At 40.9% G+C, this 18,220-nt stretch overlaps 1 protein-coding gene across 4 annotated transcripts in view; it reads right to left on the bottom strand.

The window, feature by feature from the left end:
• The window catches only part of ROBO1 (roundabout guidance receptor 1), a 1,469,611-nt gene that overhangs the window by 1,181,163 nt on the left and 270,228 nt on the right, over nt 1-18,220 (bottom strand). For all 4 annotated transcript variants that reach the window (XM_077294071.1, XM_077294068.1, XM_077294069.1 and 1 more), the window contains exon 2: nt 3,076-3,197. In XM_077294071.1, coding sequence (XP_077150186.1) covers nt 3,076-3,163 — 88 coding nt within the window. In that variant the 5' untranslated portion in view covers nt 3,164-3,197. The remainder of the gene's footprint in view (nt 1-3,075; nt 3,198-18,220) is intronic.

Raw genomic sequence — 18,220 nt, forward strand, 5'->3', positions numbered from 1 at the left:
AGTTCAAACAGATGAAATTAATACAGGTAATGAGTGCTTAGTAGGAGGGCTTCTTAAAGAAAAACTAACAGGTCTGTGAGAGCCAGAATTCTTGCTGGTTGGTAGGTGATCAAATACTTATTTCATGCAATAAAATGCAATTTGATTATTTAAAAATCTTGCTATGTGATTTTCTTGTTATTTTTCGATTCTGTCTCTTACAGTTGTAGTGTACCTACGATAAAAATAAAAATTATTTTTTAGGTTGGAAAACTTGCTAAATTGTCAGTGCGTCAATTACTTTGTCCCCACTGTATGTAGTTATTGAAGATAGAATGTAGCATGACAAACTAATGTGATCCAGAACACCTGCAATCTTCAAGAACAGGATGCAAAATTGAGAAAATGGCTTGGGTGATCGGGGAGTTTTACATGAAGGTCAAAAGTACGAGAAGAACTCTTTAAAAGATTTCTAGTTTTAAAATATTTTGTTTCTTAAAAATAGTTGGCTGGAGGATTATGGGTTAATCTGGATTTAGGGAATTGTATTTGATTTATTTTCCTCTACCAAGATTAAAGTCCATTGATCTATTGTTACTTGTCAGTTGATGGAGTATATAAAGCAGAATAAAACTGATCATGCGCTTCATTAGAATAATGCATGTATTATTAATTTGTGTTGTAGCACACCTTTGATTATAAATTCTAGCATTGCTTTCACCACTGCCTTCCATTTGATTTTTTTTAAATTAGGGATTCCTGCTTCCTACTATACTGTAATTTAGAGATCAAATGTCATCTACTAATATGAGAAGATGGCACTTATGGGTTTGAGCAAAGCAATATTGGCAAAGACATAACGACCTTTATAATAAAATTCTAAGGGCAAAATTCTCATGAAATCCAAAAAGCCCAAGAAAGATTTGACACTTATTACAAGTTGCATAGCAATAAGAACAATTAACAATAACAAGCACAATAAATTAGGAACATAAGGCCACATTCCCACAATGAGTATTTGGTAAATTTTTGATGTTATGTATTTACTACATAATTGCATTTTTTAATCTATTTTTTACATGAATTTTATTGTGTTTTTTCAACTGTGTTTTCTGTCTCTTTTCTGTATATCATGAATTAAATAAAACTATCGTACTTTGTTTTGGAAGCTTTCTGTTACTTAGCTTTAATAAAACTTTATTGATTAAGTCATGTATGGATTATTTGCATTTTTAGTGCACTCTAAAAACACATGTTTTATTTTACCTGTGGATTTTTCCCATCTTGCTCAAGCCTATAGGGGGAAAATCTGCAAATAAAATGTGTATTTACAGCAAGTGAAATTGACATGTTGCAAATTTTAAAAACACACTCCTGGTCAGTTTGCGCAGTGAAAATGAAGCAGGTTAGTCATGAGATTTCTATAAATCCCATCTACTTTGCTAGAACTGTATGGCACTGTATTTTTTGTACAGCGAATATACACAGCATCAAAAATGCACCAAATACTCATCATGGAAACTTAACTACTCAATTGTATGCTTAAGTAACCATGTATAAGGAATTAATTAAAACAGAACTTTTCAGTCTTTCCCAAAAGGTTTTATCCACGATTTGAAAATAGGGTTTTATTTTTTTATTTTTTTTTTCAAACAGCGCTTGCTTGTCCTTGGGTTGTGTCTGCTATTTCAGCTTCAAGCACACTGGAATTGGTTGTAGTTAAGATATAACTCATGAGTAGGCATGAAATCATTTATAGAAACAAAATAGACCCTATATTTTAATCCAATGCAACCTTCTTAAAAGGAATCTGTCAACAAGATTTCACACCCCAAACTATTTATATGTGCACCTTTACATGGTCTATCAGTTCCAGTTCAGTTCCAGTTTCAGTTCTTGAAATATTGTGGTAGATCTGAAGCCTCTGTCACTCCAGCTCTATTCTGTGCCCAGAGCCACCTCTTCCTGCTTGACTGACAGCCTCTATGCTGTGTGACTTCAGTCAAAGGAGCCATCAGTCAAGCAGGAGGAGGCAGTGCAGGTGAGCAATAGAGCTGGAGTGACAGAAAAGTCAGATCTTCAGCCTCAATTCAAAGGCTCATTTCTCAGGAATGGAGGAACAGACTGGCCATGGAAAGGTATCACTGGACTTGCATTTAGAAGAGCGATGTGCACATATAAATTGTGGGGTGAATTCCTGCTAACAGATTCCTTTTAATGCCATTGGATATTATGTTCAGTTACATAACAATAGTTTAATTTCTGTATGAATAATCTATAAAAATGATCTTTTATTCTTGAAAATGTGCTACTTTTTAGGTAGATATACCCAAAAGTAAAGGAAGAATAAAACCCGAGTAAAATTGAAAAATGTATTGATTCATAAGATTAAAAGATTTAAAAAAACAAAAATCATGATATACAGATAAATACTTATATGAGACTAGAACAAGGCAGCGTGAATCCTGGACACCATAGATAAAACACGTGTAACAGGTAAACACAGATGAACAGATGTTAAGGTAACGATGGCCACATATTAGGCATATCTCATAAAAATAAAAATAAAAGTCAAGTGGGCTAAATAGCTGATACGCAAGTGTGCTTGTACAGAGGCAGTACACAAGTTTGACTAATACATAAAAAAAGTTTTTCGGATATTGCATATGAGCATATAAGAGGCTACAATAACCAGGGGCTAAGTAGTGACAAAATACAAGTAGAGGTTCAATAAGGAATATTCCAATGTAATGGAAAGTGCAATGTGCTAAAGTGCAAATGCATGGGAAGTGGGAGCATTTGTGCAAGTGCAAAAGGAGCAAAACCCAAATACATAGGCATAAAAGATGAATGAGAGTGCTGCCAATACCTGGGTAGTAAGGTTGTTCAGGCGAAAAGATAGGAATATATCCTATGATTCTAGAACTGTAATCGCATAGTGCATGGTAAGTTGGATTTTCCAGGTATATTCAATAACAAAATTAGATCCCAACAAGATTGACGTATATGTTTCCCTCTACTTCCAAAAATATTGTCACTGTGTGAACAGAGCCTATAACAAAGATTTAGTTGTAGGCTGTGGCTTATTCACCTTACCTGGAATCATCTGGGCAAGTACCAAGCGAAGAAACAGTAGAACTGAAACCACTGACAGGAAAAATGAGGGCATTCTTGTCCATTTCATCTTGACCCCGTTTTGTTCATTACCTCGATGCTATCTGAATGATATAATCGAAAAGAGACAGGAAAGTGTTCAGAGCCTAGTGTCAATTTCAAGGAGAATACTGACAAATGACATGATTAATATAGAAGCATGCATTTTACTCCGATTGACGTTCGATACAAAAAGCAGCACTTCACAATTTTCTACTTTACGGGAAATTATTAAATGGCTGAGAGACATAATAAACGCGGGACAGTTTGTCAGAATGTGCTAAGTCAAGGGTTTGGATAATATCATTTATATGAGCTCCACAGTCACAGTAGAAAAATAATAATTGTATACATTTATATCCTCAGCTATTCCTCCCCATTATGATTCTGTATAACATTCTCTCTGTGAATTCCCGCAAATCTTTATTTTAAAGCGATAATAGTTAAGTCATTTGCCCGTTGTGATACATAGAGTAGTGGTTTTTATACAGTGTGGTGTTTTATTCTTTGTATTTGACACATTTAGGGCACTAGATAAACACACGGCTATATTGTAAATGTAAATTGGATTTTTAGATGAGATGAGTAAAATTAATCAATTTTAATGATAACTATAAAGCCGGAACGGCCATACTAAAGTTAGCGGCAATGTTGTAATGCAAATAAATATAGAAATAAGTAAAAGTTAATGTGATCGGATACACAAGTAATATGTTTTAAAAAAACATTTATAAAATAAGTATGTACATAACTACAGCTGGAGCATTATGCAGTCTTCATTACATAAAGAGGCACTGAAGGACACTGGGGTTATTGGAAGAAAGTGTCTTGCAGTAGGGATACAAAAGCAGAATAGCAGTGAATGATGGTGTACAGTTATAGAAGAATTGAGAGTCCTATTACTTAGACAAGTGCAATCTAGCGCAAAGTTAGCCTAGAGAGTTTTAATAAATTCATAGTTTTATTTAAATAGTTTTAATACATCATAGAGGTACATGGCAAAGGAGCAAGAAGTCTTCATTTCACATAACCACAGGTCTGGATAAATAGTCTTGATTCACTCTCAAAGGATTTTGGTCAATATTTTGGACCCATGGGATTAGACTTTTTTTTGTATTTGTAGCTTTGCACTTGCAATGTATTATTTTCCAGGAACATATAATATAATGTCTGCAAAGCGCTGTAGATTATTGGTACTATTTTAATGAGAAAAATAAATATATATATATATGCGATATATACTCTTGTGGTCCAAAGTGATGGCACTATTGAAATTGTTCCAGAAAAAGTATTTTCCCCAGCAAATTATTGCAATTACACATGTTTTGTTATACACATGTTTATTTCATTTGTATGTACTTAAACACACAAAAAAAAATGAAAAACAGGAAATTGCACATCATTTTACTCCAAACCCCCAAAATGGTCTGGACAAAATTGTTGGCACTCTCATCTTAATATTTGGTTGCGCACCCTTTGGAATAAATAACTGAAACTAATCGCTCCCTATAACCATCAACAAGCTTCTTATACCTCTCAACTGGAATTTTGGACCACTCTTCTTTTGCAATCTGCTCCAGGTCTCTCATATTTGAAGGCGCCTTCTACTAACAACAATTTTAAGATTTCTCACAGGTGTTCAATGTCTGTCAAGGTCTCCTTGTCTGTATCAATGCATGCATTTGTCACATGGAGAGGTAGGATATTAGTGATAGGGACCATCCATATATTGGTACACCTTGATGTGGATGGCTTTTGTGCACTTTGATAAAAACATTAAGAGTTTTTAATGTTTACATAAATAGTGGAGTTCATGCATTCATTAATCGCTGTATGCTGACGTATCGTATAAATATATATTTGTGTATTGGTGACATAGTGTATTTGTGCACCTGAACAATAATTTAATACCAAAGGTGTTTGGGCCCTTTAAAAAAAATTTAACTATACATTGGGGTGTGTGTCCCCTTCTAGGGTTCAACATCATCATCTACACATTCTTCCCAGACAAGCTATAAATTGCTAGCTACACCTGGTTTTCTTTCACGTCTCCATGCAGATGAGTCCTGGCTTGGTACAAGGTGAGAACAAAAAGTGATATAGACCAGCCATATTTAGGTACACTTTAATGTGGTTGGATGGCTTTTGCATTCTTTGATCGAAGAAAGCTAACTAAGTGTTAGGTGTCGAGTTCCCGCCTCTGCACAGGGGAAATCTCGAACCACCTCCGCTGCAGTCTCCTATTGTTCTCCAGCCGCAGTGGAGCCTGCACAGCGGAGACGTTGGTCCCAGCGTCTGGCTCAGGCTGATACTGGGCAACTGGTTACTACTGTTCTTCCAGGCTATGCCTTTGTAGCCAGTACTGGTCAGCAGCGAGCAAACGTCTCTGGGACTAAGTCCTGCTTTTCCCCTTCTGAGCATACCCAGGGTAAGACTTCTCATTGGAGGTCGGGGGTCACATGCTCAGGTACTGCAGCAGCTCCCATTGATCCTCTAGGAAGGTCCTGAAGTTGCTCAGATACTGCAGCAGCTCCCATTGGTCCTCTAGGAAGGTCCTGAAGTTGCTGCAGCTACAAAAGGTTTGCATGGCCGCACGGCCATGCGTAGTATCAAACCAATGTCTATGAGCTCAGCGCCAGTGTGGTCATGTCTGTATGCAGTTAGGGTTTGGCTGAAATAAGCCCCTAGAATATCGGCACCTCCGGTGAGGATATGTTTGTCTGTTTTCTCTGACTGCATGACCACAGTTTGCCCTGGTTGGTAGCTCTGTACCTCTATGAGGTTAACAGGGCACAGCATCTTGTTACTAGTGACTCTGTGGAGTTAACAGAGTTCGCTTATACAGCCATATAGCACCAACATTTGCCAGCAGCAGGTTCCTCTCCTGCTTGGTGGACCCTGGGTTGCGAACGCATCTAATAATATATATATATATACTCGGTGCATTCCGCCATCCCTAACACTAAGTACCTTACGATTTTAACATTTACAGCAATAGAGGAGTTCATGTGTTCATTAATCATAGGTGTCATGGAAAGGGATTGACCTTTGGCCAGCACATGACTATCACATGTGCCGGGGGCTTACTTAGTTATCCCACCACTGCTACAATGTGATGAAACACAAACAAGGCTATTGTCCTATCAATATACCGCAGGGGCTTATTTTAGTAATCCCACTGCTGCTACAATAACACACGAACTGCAGGGATTTATGTATATCCTGCTTTCCAGTTCCGCTTCGGAACTTGCAGCTCTCCGGCATCCCCCTTACCCACAGGTCAGTCAGGGAACTACACCTAGGATAATTAGTCGCCGGATGGGCAGCTTCACTGTGAACTGGCTAGCAGGCATGCTGCAGCAAGGGAATTATAAATGCTCAGGCCACAGTCAGACAATAGCTTATAAAACTCATTCCATTGCTGCCAGCTCACCTGCCTAGCTCAGAACACACTTCGCTGCCACCAGCTCCGAATTTCACAAGGAACAACGGGTCCAAAGCCAACCCAAATTAGTAGCGTAATTAACTTCAGGTACGTGAAAATTTATTGTAGAACATGGAGAAAACAAAACTAGTAAATTTTATATTTTACTCCCAAAATATGGGCAGTGTTTACAAAAGGTATATAAAGGTTTTACAATATGAGACAATTAAAGTATGTACAGCAATTACAAAAAAACAGGGATTAAAGAAGATAAACACTCACATGTTGCTTAGGTCATTCCAGGCTAACCATGCTGGTGGGAGGAGCCAGACATCATAATGCATCAGAGGGTCTTGGTGCAGCAGCTCCCCAGGTAAAACTGAAGGCTGAGCTGACTGGCAGTAACTTATACTTGCAGGCTGTGACATCACTAAAGGGGGTTGAGTTACCATCGCCCTCCCCTTTTCCCAGAGATACAGATTGGCTAGTAATACTTAACATTATCATATCTTGCCTGGAGGACCTAGCAGAGTGATGGCACACGTATCACTCATCTTGTTTGACATTAGCTTCCTAATGATTCCAAACTCAGGCTAGCTATTCCACTCGGTTCAGGAGAAATCCATTTCTCAGGTTCTTAGTAGGGCTGCGATGGGGGCCACATGCAGTGTGTGTGATAACAAGGGAAAACTATACGCCATTTCATACATTATCATAACAATAGTGTACTGATGCAGTGTGTATGTATATGTGTGTATTTGTGTGATGAGAAGGACAGGTAGCAGAATTAGGAAGGATGAGTACAGTACTATCCTCCAACCAGAAAAGCCACATATTATGTCAACAGGATTTTATACTTCAAATTATTCTTGTGCACATGTAGCTCTTTCAAAGATAACTCCAGCAATATCTATACATGGCCAGTACATTCCTCAATTTTTTTTTATAAATCAGTATTTAAATTGATATGCAAATGAGGCTGAAGATCTGTTGATCTAAAGTGTCTGTCACTCCAGCTCTATTACTCGCTGACAGCCACCTCCACAGCTACACTGTCTGAAATCACACAGCATAGAGGCTAGCAGTAAAGCAGGAGGAAGCGGCGTTAGGCAGGGAAAAGAGCTGTAGTGACAGAGGATTCGCATCTACAAATTGCTATAGATCCTCTTTTACAAATCAATGAAAACTCTGACTTCTCAAGAAGTGAGTAACAACCTGGCCAGGTGTTTCTGGACTTGACTTTGAAAGAGCTACATGTGCATATAAATAGTTTTTGGGGTGAAATCCTGCTGACAGTTTCCGTTTGTAGGGTTGCTCCATACCATCTACGCTTCATCCCCCACCCTAACAAATGTGTTACAAAAATTTATGCAACTGAAAGATCTATTCCGTATTGCACTCTTGGATGGGCCTTTTCCAGTAGCATATGGATATATTTCTACAAAAATCTGCAATGTATACAGTATGTAAGAATTTATATTACAAACATTTCTACAAAAGGTCACTGGATTTGATTTTCATTCTTTTATTTATTTGAGTTTTGTCTCCTAATGTGAATAGCACAAAGAGATTATATTTACAGTATAAGCCTTAGCTCAGTATGTTTGTTTCCAGTTTAAAGCACCTATTAAATAAGCAAATAGCTCAGTATAAAAAATGTCATTATTTGCGTTAAGTATGTTACATCTTAATTAAATGTTGTCCTATGTCTGACAGCAATACATTCAATCCATTTGCCTCCAGTAATTGTTTCATATTGAAAACACCCATTTAGTTAATATGAAGTGCATTTAGTGAAAAAAAAAACCTGGATGTTTTAATCCACAGGTAAAGTCTGTGCAAACAACATTTCTATGCTTTGAACATTGGCCCTCTTATGCACTTGCAGCAACAGTAAATTAAAGAATCGTACAACAATGCGGACTAGTGCGAGATGTAATTAACTTGTTTTTGCCAACTTTAGAACTGGAACAAGCTGCATGATGCAAGTAACAATGGACAGGATAACCAATAAGTCACAAAGCACACAAATAATCACTTTCAAATAATGTCTTTCAATTGACACATTTATAAGCCTGTATGACAAAGTTAAATATTGAACAAAAACGAAGTCTCTTGATCACAGACTTGTATTGCCACCTCTTACCTCTTAGTATAGTTATTGCTTTTAATACACTGTTTTATTTAACTTGAAGCTCTAGGGTCCTAATGCAAAATCTGCCTAGCCAATTCCATTTGCCATTTAAGATACACTGCTCAAAAAATTAAGGAGCCACACTAATCACACATCACCATTGGATCTCAATGAATGAAAGATTCAGAATTAAAATTAAAATTTTTATTGATATAAATTGCTCGATTCAGAGAGAACAAAATCATGTCAACACGGTCAATAGAAAAAAAATAATTTACCAATTTAAGAATGAATCCTAAATCACTCCGAAAATCAAAATAAAAAATTGAAACCACAGAAGGATCCAGTTTATGTGAATTTCATCACAGTAACTCAAAATTAAACGTAGTAATGTGAATGGCCACCACGTGTCAACAACCACTCCTGACAATATCAGGCCATGCAACTGATGAAATGATGTATAATGTCCTAGTTGATTACTTACAAGACCTGGATCAAGCCTTCAGTGAACTTCTGGACAGTCACTGGTATTAATTGGCAGAGTGTCAAATTCACTGATAATAATTTGCTAGAGGTTCTTAGTTGCAGTCAGGTCTGGAGACGTGAGCGTCAGTCAGTGGAATCCAGGAACTGCCTACACAAAGCAGCAGTGTAAGGTCTGACAAAGTCTATGGGTATTTCATCCTTGTACGTAGCAACAATCAGGAATATGTTATTCTACTCTTCAAGCAAATGGCTGTCAAAACCATTGTTGACCCACCACTGAACTGGTTATGCCAGCATCTGCTTGTTCAGACTTGATTTTGTGCTTGGAGCCACAGCAAACCACGCCATAATACTTATGATGGGCCATTGAGAGAGGAGGAGATGCACTACCTGTGCGACCTAAATGGGCAGCAGGTACTGGTGGGGACAAGATGTAAAGCTAATAAAGGCTTAGCAAGAAAATATAAAGAAAATGGAAATTGTTTGTGGCCACCACCTGTAAAACTATTTACTTATTGGAGGATGTCTTGTTGTTGCGTCTCCAGGTACACCTGCTGTTACTTGCACCAAAGTGTTAGATATTTTTTCACAATCACTGATTCTTTCAAATTGGACATATTGATATCCAGAAATACTATGATGCTTAAAAAGACTGTCAGCACAGAATGACTACTGAAACCCCACAAAGGTGCTCGGTACACCCTTGGCATGGCCAAACATGTAAGTGCATCTTCCCACCTACTTATTTTCCCTCAACCTCTACCCCACTTTTTTTAATTGACAGTTCTGGATTTATTGAGGCAGAGAAGAGCACAGATACAGAGAAATATGTAGATGAGAAGGTGTACGTAAATATTTTGTCATACTAAATGTCCACTGAGCACCTGTATTTGGTTTGAAACGTGATTATGTGCTAAAGAATCCCTCTAAGTGTTCTTTTAATTTTTTGTTCACTGTTTCTTAATTCTTATCTGTAAGAGGAGTCCTTGGCTCCAACCAGGCATTTTAACACATCACTCCTGTGTTTTGTTTAGTTTTAGCACTGGAGTGGTGCTTCTAGTCAAAGGTCCCTGACCATAGTCTTATACTTACCCTCTGCCATCTTCACCTTTCATTGGTGCCACTCCAGTCAAATGGTACAATCTTGTGTCTGAAACTTAGGAATGGCAGGAAGTCAGAGGTAACAGTCACAAGTTCTAAATGTATGTCTATGAAGACAGTGGTAAGTGGTAGGTATAAGCCGAATATGAGTGACCTTAGATTAGAATCACAACTCCAGTGATGACCTAAAAAAGAAACTTCTCGAGTGGGGCTTTAATCCCTTTACCCCCAAGCTTGTTTTCACCTTCATGACCAGGCCAAATTTTACAATTCTAACCAGTGTAATTTCATGAGGTAGTAACTCTGGAACACTTCAGCGGATCCTAGTGATTCTGACAAGGTTTTCTCGTGACATATTGTACTTTATCATAGTGGTAAAATTAGTTCGAAATGACGTGTTTATTTTTGAAAAATTGGAAATTTGGAAAACAGCTTTTACTTTCTATGCCCCAAAATCAGAGAGTTACTTAATTCAAAAAATTTAGAAATAACTTTTTCCACATGTCTACTTTACATTATCACAATTTTTGAAACATTATTTTTTTGTTAGGAAGTTAGAAGTGTTAAAATTTGAACATTCATTTTTCATTTTTACAACAAAATTTACAAAACCACTTTTTTTTAGGGACCACATCACATTTGAAGTGACTTTGAGGGGTCTATATGACAGAAAATACTCAAAAGTTACATGATTCTAAAAATTTAACTCAATGTGCTCAAAACCACATTCAATAAATTGATTAACCCTTGAGAATTGAGGAAATATGGAAGGAAAAATGAACATTTAACTTTTTAACACAAAATATTTGCTTAGACCCATTTTTTTTTATTTTCACATGGGTAATAGGAAATAGTAATAGGAAAAAGTGAACCTCCAAATTTGTTGTGAAATTTATTCTAAACACACCGATACTCCATATGTGTGGTAAAACTACTGTGGCGGTGCATGGCAAGGCTCAGCGGGGAAGGAGCATCGCTTGACTTTTTGAACGCAAAATCAGCTGGCATCGAAAGCGGATGCCATATCATGCTTGTAGAGCCACTGATGTGCCTAAACAGTGAATAAACTGACCCAATTTTGAAAACTAGACATCTCAAGGAGCTTATCTAGATGTACGGTGAGCACCTTGAATATCCAGCTGCTTCACATTCATTTATAATGTAAAGCCATAAAAGAATCACATTTTTCCACAGTAATGATCTTTTAGCAACATTTTTTAATTTTTAAAAGGGAAACAGGAATAAATTGACCCCAAAAATTGTACAATTTCTCCTGAGTAAGCTGATACCCCATATGTGAGGGAAAACCACTGGTTGGGTGCATGGAAGGGCTTGGAAGGGAAGAAGCAGAGTTTTAGTTTGGAGAGTGCCTTATGTGCCTAATCTGTAGAAATCCTCCACAAGTAACCCTATTTTGGAAGAAACTGTACCTCTCAAGAAACTTATCTAGATGTGTGGTGAGCACCTTGAACCCCCAAGTGCTTTACAGAAATGTAAAACATTGAGCTGTGAAAATAAAAAAAATCACATTTCTTTCCATTAAAATGTTCTTTAAGCCCCACATTTTATTTTCACAAGGGTAACAGGAGAAAATTTGCAATTTTGCCTGAGTATGCCGATATCCCAATTGTTGGGAATAATTACTGTTTGGGCACACAGCAGGGCTCGGAAAGGAAGGGGTGATATTTGAAATGCAGACTTTGACGGAATGATTAGTGGGAGTCATGTCGCGTTTGGAGAGCCCCTGATTTGCCTAAACAGTGGAAACCTCTCACAAGTGGCCACTAGGGTTGAGCGACTTTCATTTTTTTAAGATCGAGTAGGGTTTTGGGAAACCCGATTTTGTCCAGAGTCGAGTCGAGTGCAGTCGGCCGATTATCGCTAAAAGTCGGGGATCGACCGAAACACGAAACCCAATGCAAGTCAATGGGGAAGCATAGTCGGCAGTGAGTGGAGGCCAGGAAAACACCTACAGTGCCCATTTTAATGCCAAAAACATCCATTCTTGTTTCTGAAGCTTGCCAATCTTAATTAACTGTATAATAATAGTTGGGCATAGGGAATTGGGTGAAAGTTGTGGGGGGAGTAGGGCTGGCTCAAGTTTTTCGTGGGCCCAGGAAATGCGGACTACGTCACGGCGGTGTTGCAGGGAAAGGTAAGTATTTAAAAGTTGCAAGTGCTGTGATCCTGAGCAAGCAGGGGGGGGGCCCACTCGTTCGCATTGCCACTGGCACAGGGCCCCTCAAAGTACGGCGGTGTGTTTGCATGGCGGGGGCGCCTCCCACCAGCAGCGACACTTTTGCGTACTCTGAGGGGCCCTGTGCCAGTGACGTCGCCAACGAGTATGCCCCCCCACCTGATGAAGGAACCTGCACTTTCATCTGCACCTTCCTCTTTGTCCCTGTGTAAGGTGGTATAACATGCGGGAAGGGGAACCTTACTTTCAGCAGGGACAGATTCTGGCTGTGTAGAGTACAAGGGGAATGTAGTGGTCTAGGTCAATGTACCAGCAGACTCATTTAGCAGTGGCTGGGCAATGGGCAGGATGAGGAGGAAACAGATATAGGGCCAAAGAATAAAGTAGGCTACATGCAGTTCAAAATTGGTAACAGGACTAAACAGGCGGCATTGCTTTGTTCAGTGGAGTAGCAAACCCAAGAGCAGCAGACACTGTTTCAAGGGCCTAACCACACTAGTAGGCCAAATGCAGTTTAATATCTGATAGTATAGGGCGAAAGCCAGAATGTGGAAGCTCAGCTTTGTTCAGTTGAGGACAACACCAGGGAGGGGCAGACACCTTTAGTAGGCCGGAAAAGCCTATTGCATTTTTTAAAATGGTAATTTGGAGCAGAAGGTTGAAGCTCAGCTTTATTTACTTGAGGGCAACACCAGGGAGGGGCAGAAGCCGTTAGTAGGCCCTAACCACCATTTTTTTTTTTTAAACCACATAATGAGAGCCGGAAGGTTGAAGCTCAGCTTTATTTAGTTGAGGACAACACCAGGGAGGGGCACACAGACAGACACCTTTAGTAGGCCTGAAAAGCCTATTGCATTTTTCAAAATGGTAATTTGGAGCAGAAGGTTGAAGCTCAGCTTTATTTAGTTGAGGGCAACACCAGGGAGGGGCAGAAGCCGTTAGTAGGCCCTAACCACCATTTTTTTTTTAAAACCACATAATGAGAGCCGGAAGGTTGAAGCTCAGCTTTATTTAGTTGAGGACAACACCAGGGAGGGGCAGAAGCCGTTAGTAGGCCCTAACCACCATTTTTTTTTTTTAAACCACATAATGAGAGCCGGAAGGTTGAAGCTCAGCTTTATTTAGTTGAGGACAACACCAGGGAGGGGCACACAGACAGACACCTTTAGTAGGCCTGAAAAGCCTATTGCATTTTTCAAAATGGTAATTTGGAGCAGAAGGTTGAAGCTCAGCTTTATTTAGTTGAGGGCAACACCAGGGAGGGGCAGAAGCCGTTAGTAGGCCCTAACCACCATTTTTTTTTTAAAACCACATAATGAGAGCCGGAAGGTTGAAGCTCAGCTTTATTTAGTTGAGGACAACACCAGGGAGGGGCAGAAGCCGTTAGTAGGCCCTAACCACCATTTTTTTTTTTAAAACCACATAATGAGAGCCGGAAGGTTGAAGCTCAGCTTTATTTAGTTGAGGACAACACCAGGGAGGGGCAGAAGCCGTTAGTAGGCCCTAACCACCATTTTTTTTTTTAAAACCACATAATGAGAGCCGGAAGGTTGAAGCTCAGCTTTATTTAGTTGAGGACAACACCAGGGAGGGGCACACAGACAGACACCTTTTGTAGGCCTGAAAAGCCTATTGCATTTTTCAAAATGGTAATTTGGAGCAGAAGGTTGAAGCTCAGCTTTATTTAGTTGAGGGCAACACCAGGGAGGGGCAGAAGCCGTTAGTAGGCCCTAACCACCATTTTTTTTTTAAAACCACATAATGAGAGCCGGAAGGTTGAAGCTCAGCTTTATTTAGTTGAGGACAACACCAGGGAGGGGCAGAAGCCGTTAGTAGGCCCTAACCACCATTTTTTTTTTTAAAACCACATAATGAGAGCCGGAAGGTTGAAGCTCAGCTTTATTTAGTTGAGGACAACACCAGGGAGGGGCAGAAGCCGTTAGTAGGCCCTAACCACCATTTTTTTTTTTAAAACCACATAATGAGAGCCGGAAGGTTGAAGCTCAGCTTTATTTAGTTGAGGACAACACCAGGGAGGGGCACACAGACAGACACCTTTAGTAGGCCTGAAAAGCCTATTGCATTTTTTAAAATGGTAATTTGGAGCAGAAGGTTGAAGCTCAGCTTTATTTAGTTGAGGGCAACACCAGGGAGGGGCAGAAGCCGTTAGTAGGCCCTAACCACCATTTTTTTTTTTTAAACCACATAATGAGAGCCGGAAGGTTGAAGCTCAGCTTTATTTAGTTGAGGGCAACACCAGGGAGGGGCAGAAGCCGTTAGTAGGCCCTAACCACCATTTTTTTTTTTTAAACCACATAATGAGAGCCGGAAGGTTGAAGCTCAGCTTTATTTAGTTGAGGGCAACACCAGGGAGGGGCAGAAGCCGTTAGTAGGCCCTAACCAAAGTTGAAGGCCAAATGCAGTTTAATTTCTGATACTATAGGCCGAAAGCCAGAAGGTGGAAGTTCCGATTTAGACAGTGGAGGACAATTTGAATTAGGGACTGCAGACAGACTTAGTAGGCTGTCCCCTGTGGACCATGCATCCACCACATTAACCCATTGCGCCGTAATGGACACGTAATCTTCCGTGGCCATGCCTACAGGTCCATGCGTCTGTTGTCAGGTGCACCTTTGTACTCACAGATTGCCAGAGTGCATGGACAATGCGGTCTTCTACATGCTGGTGGAGGGTTGGGATGGCTTTTCTCGCAAAAGAAGTGTCGACTGGTTAGCTTGTAGCGTGGTACAGCGTAGTCCATCATGGCCTTATTAATAGTAAATAAAATATATAACTAGGCTCTATGAACTTTTAAATAGGTTCCAGGGGTACACGGGCAGCATTGGTGTGGTCAGTGGAGGAGTATTGCAAGTAGGGGCTGCAGACAGGCTATCAAAGGCCTAAAATAACAAACAGTAGGCAGTCATGGCAGTTTTACATCGGTTACATGGATACACAGGCAGGCACTCCAGGCAGCATTGTGGTCAGTGGAGGAGTATTGCAAGTAGGGGCCGCAGACAGGCTATCAAAGGCCTAAAATAACAAACAATAGGCTCATGGCAGTTTTACAGCGGTTACATGGATACACGGGCAGGCAGCTTGGTGGTCAGTGGAGGAGTATTTAAAGTAGGGACCGCAGACAGGCTTCAAAGGCCTAACATAAGAAAATGGGCTGGCTGTAGGCACTTTATAATTGGTTCCAGGGGTACACGGGCAGCAGTGGTCTGGTCAGTGGAGGAGTATTTAAAGTAGGGACCGCAGACAGGCTATCAAAGGCCTAACATAACAAACAATAGGCTCATGGCAGTTTCACAGCGGTTACATGGATACACGGGCAGGCAGCTTGGTGGTCAGTGGAGGAGTATTGCAAGTAGGGGCTGCAGACAGGCTATCAAAGGCCTAAAATAACAAACAGTAGGCAGTCATGGCAGTTTTACATCGGTTACATGGATACACAGGCAGGCACTCCAGGCAGCATTGTGGTCAGTGGAGGAGTATTGCAAGTAGGGGCCGCAGACAGGCTATCAAAGGCCTAAAATAACAAACAATAGGCTCATGGCAGTTTTACAGCGGTTACATGGATACACGGGCAGGCAGCTTGGTGGTCAGTGGAGGAGTATTTAAAGTAGGGACCGCAGACAGGCTTCAAAGGCCTAACATAAGAAAATGGGCTGGCTGTAGGCACTTTATAATTGGTTCCAGGGGTACACGGGCAGCAGTGGTCTGGTCAGTGGAGGAGTATTTAAAGTAGGGACCGCAGACAGGCTATCAAAGGCCTAACATAACAAACAATAGGCTCATGGCAGTTTCACAGCGGTTACATGGATACACGGGCAGGCAGCTTGGTGGTCAGTGGAGGAGTATTGCAAGTAGGGGCTGCAGACAGGCTATCAAAGGCCTAAAATAACAAACAGTAGGCAGTCATGGCAGTTTTACATCGGTTACATGGATACACAGGCAGGCACTCCAGGCAGCATTGTGGTCAGTGGAGGAGTATTGCAAGTAGGGGCCGCAGACAGGCTATCAAAGGCCTAAAATAACAAACAATAGGCTCATGGCAGTTTTACAGCGGTTACATGGATACACGGGCAGGCAGCTTGGTGGTCAGTGGAGGAGTATTTAAAGTAGGGACCGCAGACAGGCTTCAAAGGCCTAACATAAGAAAATGGGCTGGCTGTAGGCACTTTATAATTGGTTCCAGGGGTACACGGGCAGCAGTGGTCTGGTCAGTGGAGGAGTATTTAAAGTAGGGACCGCAGACAGGCTATCAAAGGCCTAACATAACAAACAATAGGCTCATGGCAGTTTCACAGCGGTTACATGGATACACGGGCAGGCAGCTTGGTGGTCAGTGGAGGAGTATTGCAAGTAGGGGCTGCAGACAGGCTATCAAAGGCCTAAAATAACAAACAGTAGGCAGTCATGGCAGTTTTACATCGGTTACATGGATACACAGGCAGGCACTCCAGGCAGCATTGTGGTCAGTGGAGGAGTATTGCAAGTAGGGACCGCAGACAGGCTTCAAAGGCCTAACATAAAAAAATGGGCTGGCTGTAGGCACTTTATAATTGGTTCCAGGGGTACACGGGCAGCAGTGGTCTGGTCAGTGGAGGAGTATTTAAAGTAGGGACCGCAGACAGGCTATCAAAGGCCTAAAATAACAAACAATAGGCTCATGGCAGTTTCACAGCGGTTACATGGATACACGGGCAGGCAGCTTGGTGGTCAGTGGAGGAGTATTGCAAGTAGGGGCCGCAGACAGGCTATCAAAGGCCTAAAATAACAAACAATAGGCTCATGGCAGTTTTACAGCGGTTACATGGATACACAGGCAGCTTGGTGGTGAGTGGAGGAGTAGTGCAAGGAGTGTCTGTCCCAGTACTCCCAAAATATAAATAGATGTTAATGTCTCGCAAAACAACCAAAACAAAAAAAAAAGGTGGCATACTTAGGTACAGGGGTGGGCTCATCTACTGAGTTTCTGACATAGTAATTTGGCAGTAACTATTTAATGGTGCCAATATAGGACACAGACACAGACTACTTTAAGTTGCATCATAGATGTCTACAAATTTGTATTGTCAGTGCCAGACATTGAATGATGTCAGCGAATAGACTAAAGATTGGTGGAGCTGTGCGACATAATTTTGCACGTGGTAGAGCACATTTTGAGCTGGGGTAGGGGGGAACTCTCTTGAGGCCGGCGGGACCGCCCCAGGGCCCCTCATGTTACAACGGTGTGTCTGACGTTGGGTGCGCACCACCACCGCCAGAGACACTACATTGTACTATGAGGGACCCAGTAGCAATGCCGTCAACCAAAAGCGAGCACACCCACCTCTTCAGACAAACAGCAGTCTCACGGGTGCTTGCGCCAAGTCGCGATACCACGGCCCCGTGTGGGGAGTTTTGCCATTTAGGGAGGTGTAAACATGTCGTATGCTGTACAATCAGCTGCAGCAAATTAGACATTAGAAAAGTAATTCACAGGCAAGAGCTTTTCATAGGAAAGCTAGGTGTCGGCCGGGCAAGGTGGGGCAAAAGATTTCGAAATCCAGTTGTGGTTCATTTTAATGAATGTTAGATCGTCAACATTTTGGGTAGCCAGACGAGTCCTTTTTTCGGTTAATATTGAACCTGCAGCACTGAATACTCTTTCTGATAGGACACTTGCTGCCGGGCAAGCAAGCTCCTGCAATGCATATTCTGCCAATTCTGGCCAGGTGTCTAATTTGGAGGCCCAGTA

This window comes from Ranitomeya variabilis, chromosome 3, assembly GCF_051348905.1.
Source record: "Ranitomeya variabilis isolate aRanVar5 chromosome 3, aRanVar5.hap1, whole genome shotgun sequence".
In the NCBI taxonomy this organism is placed as follows: domain Eukaryota; kingdom Metazoa; phylum Chordata; class Amphibia; order Anura; family Dendrobatidae; genus Ranitomeya; species Ranitomeya variabilis.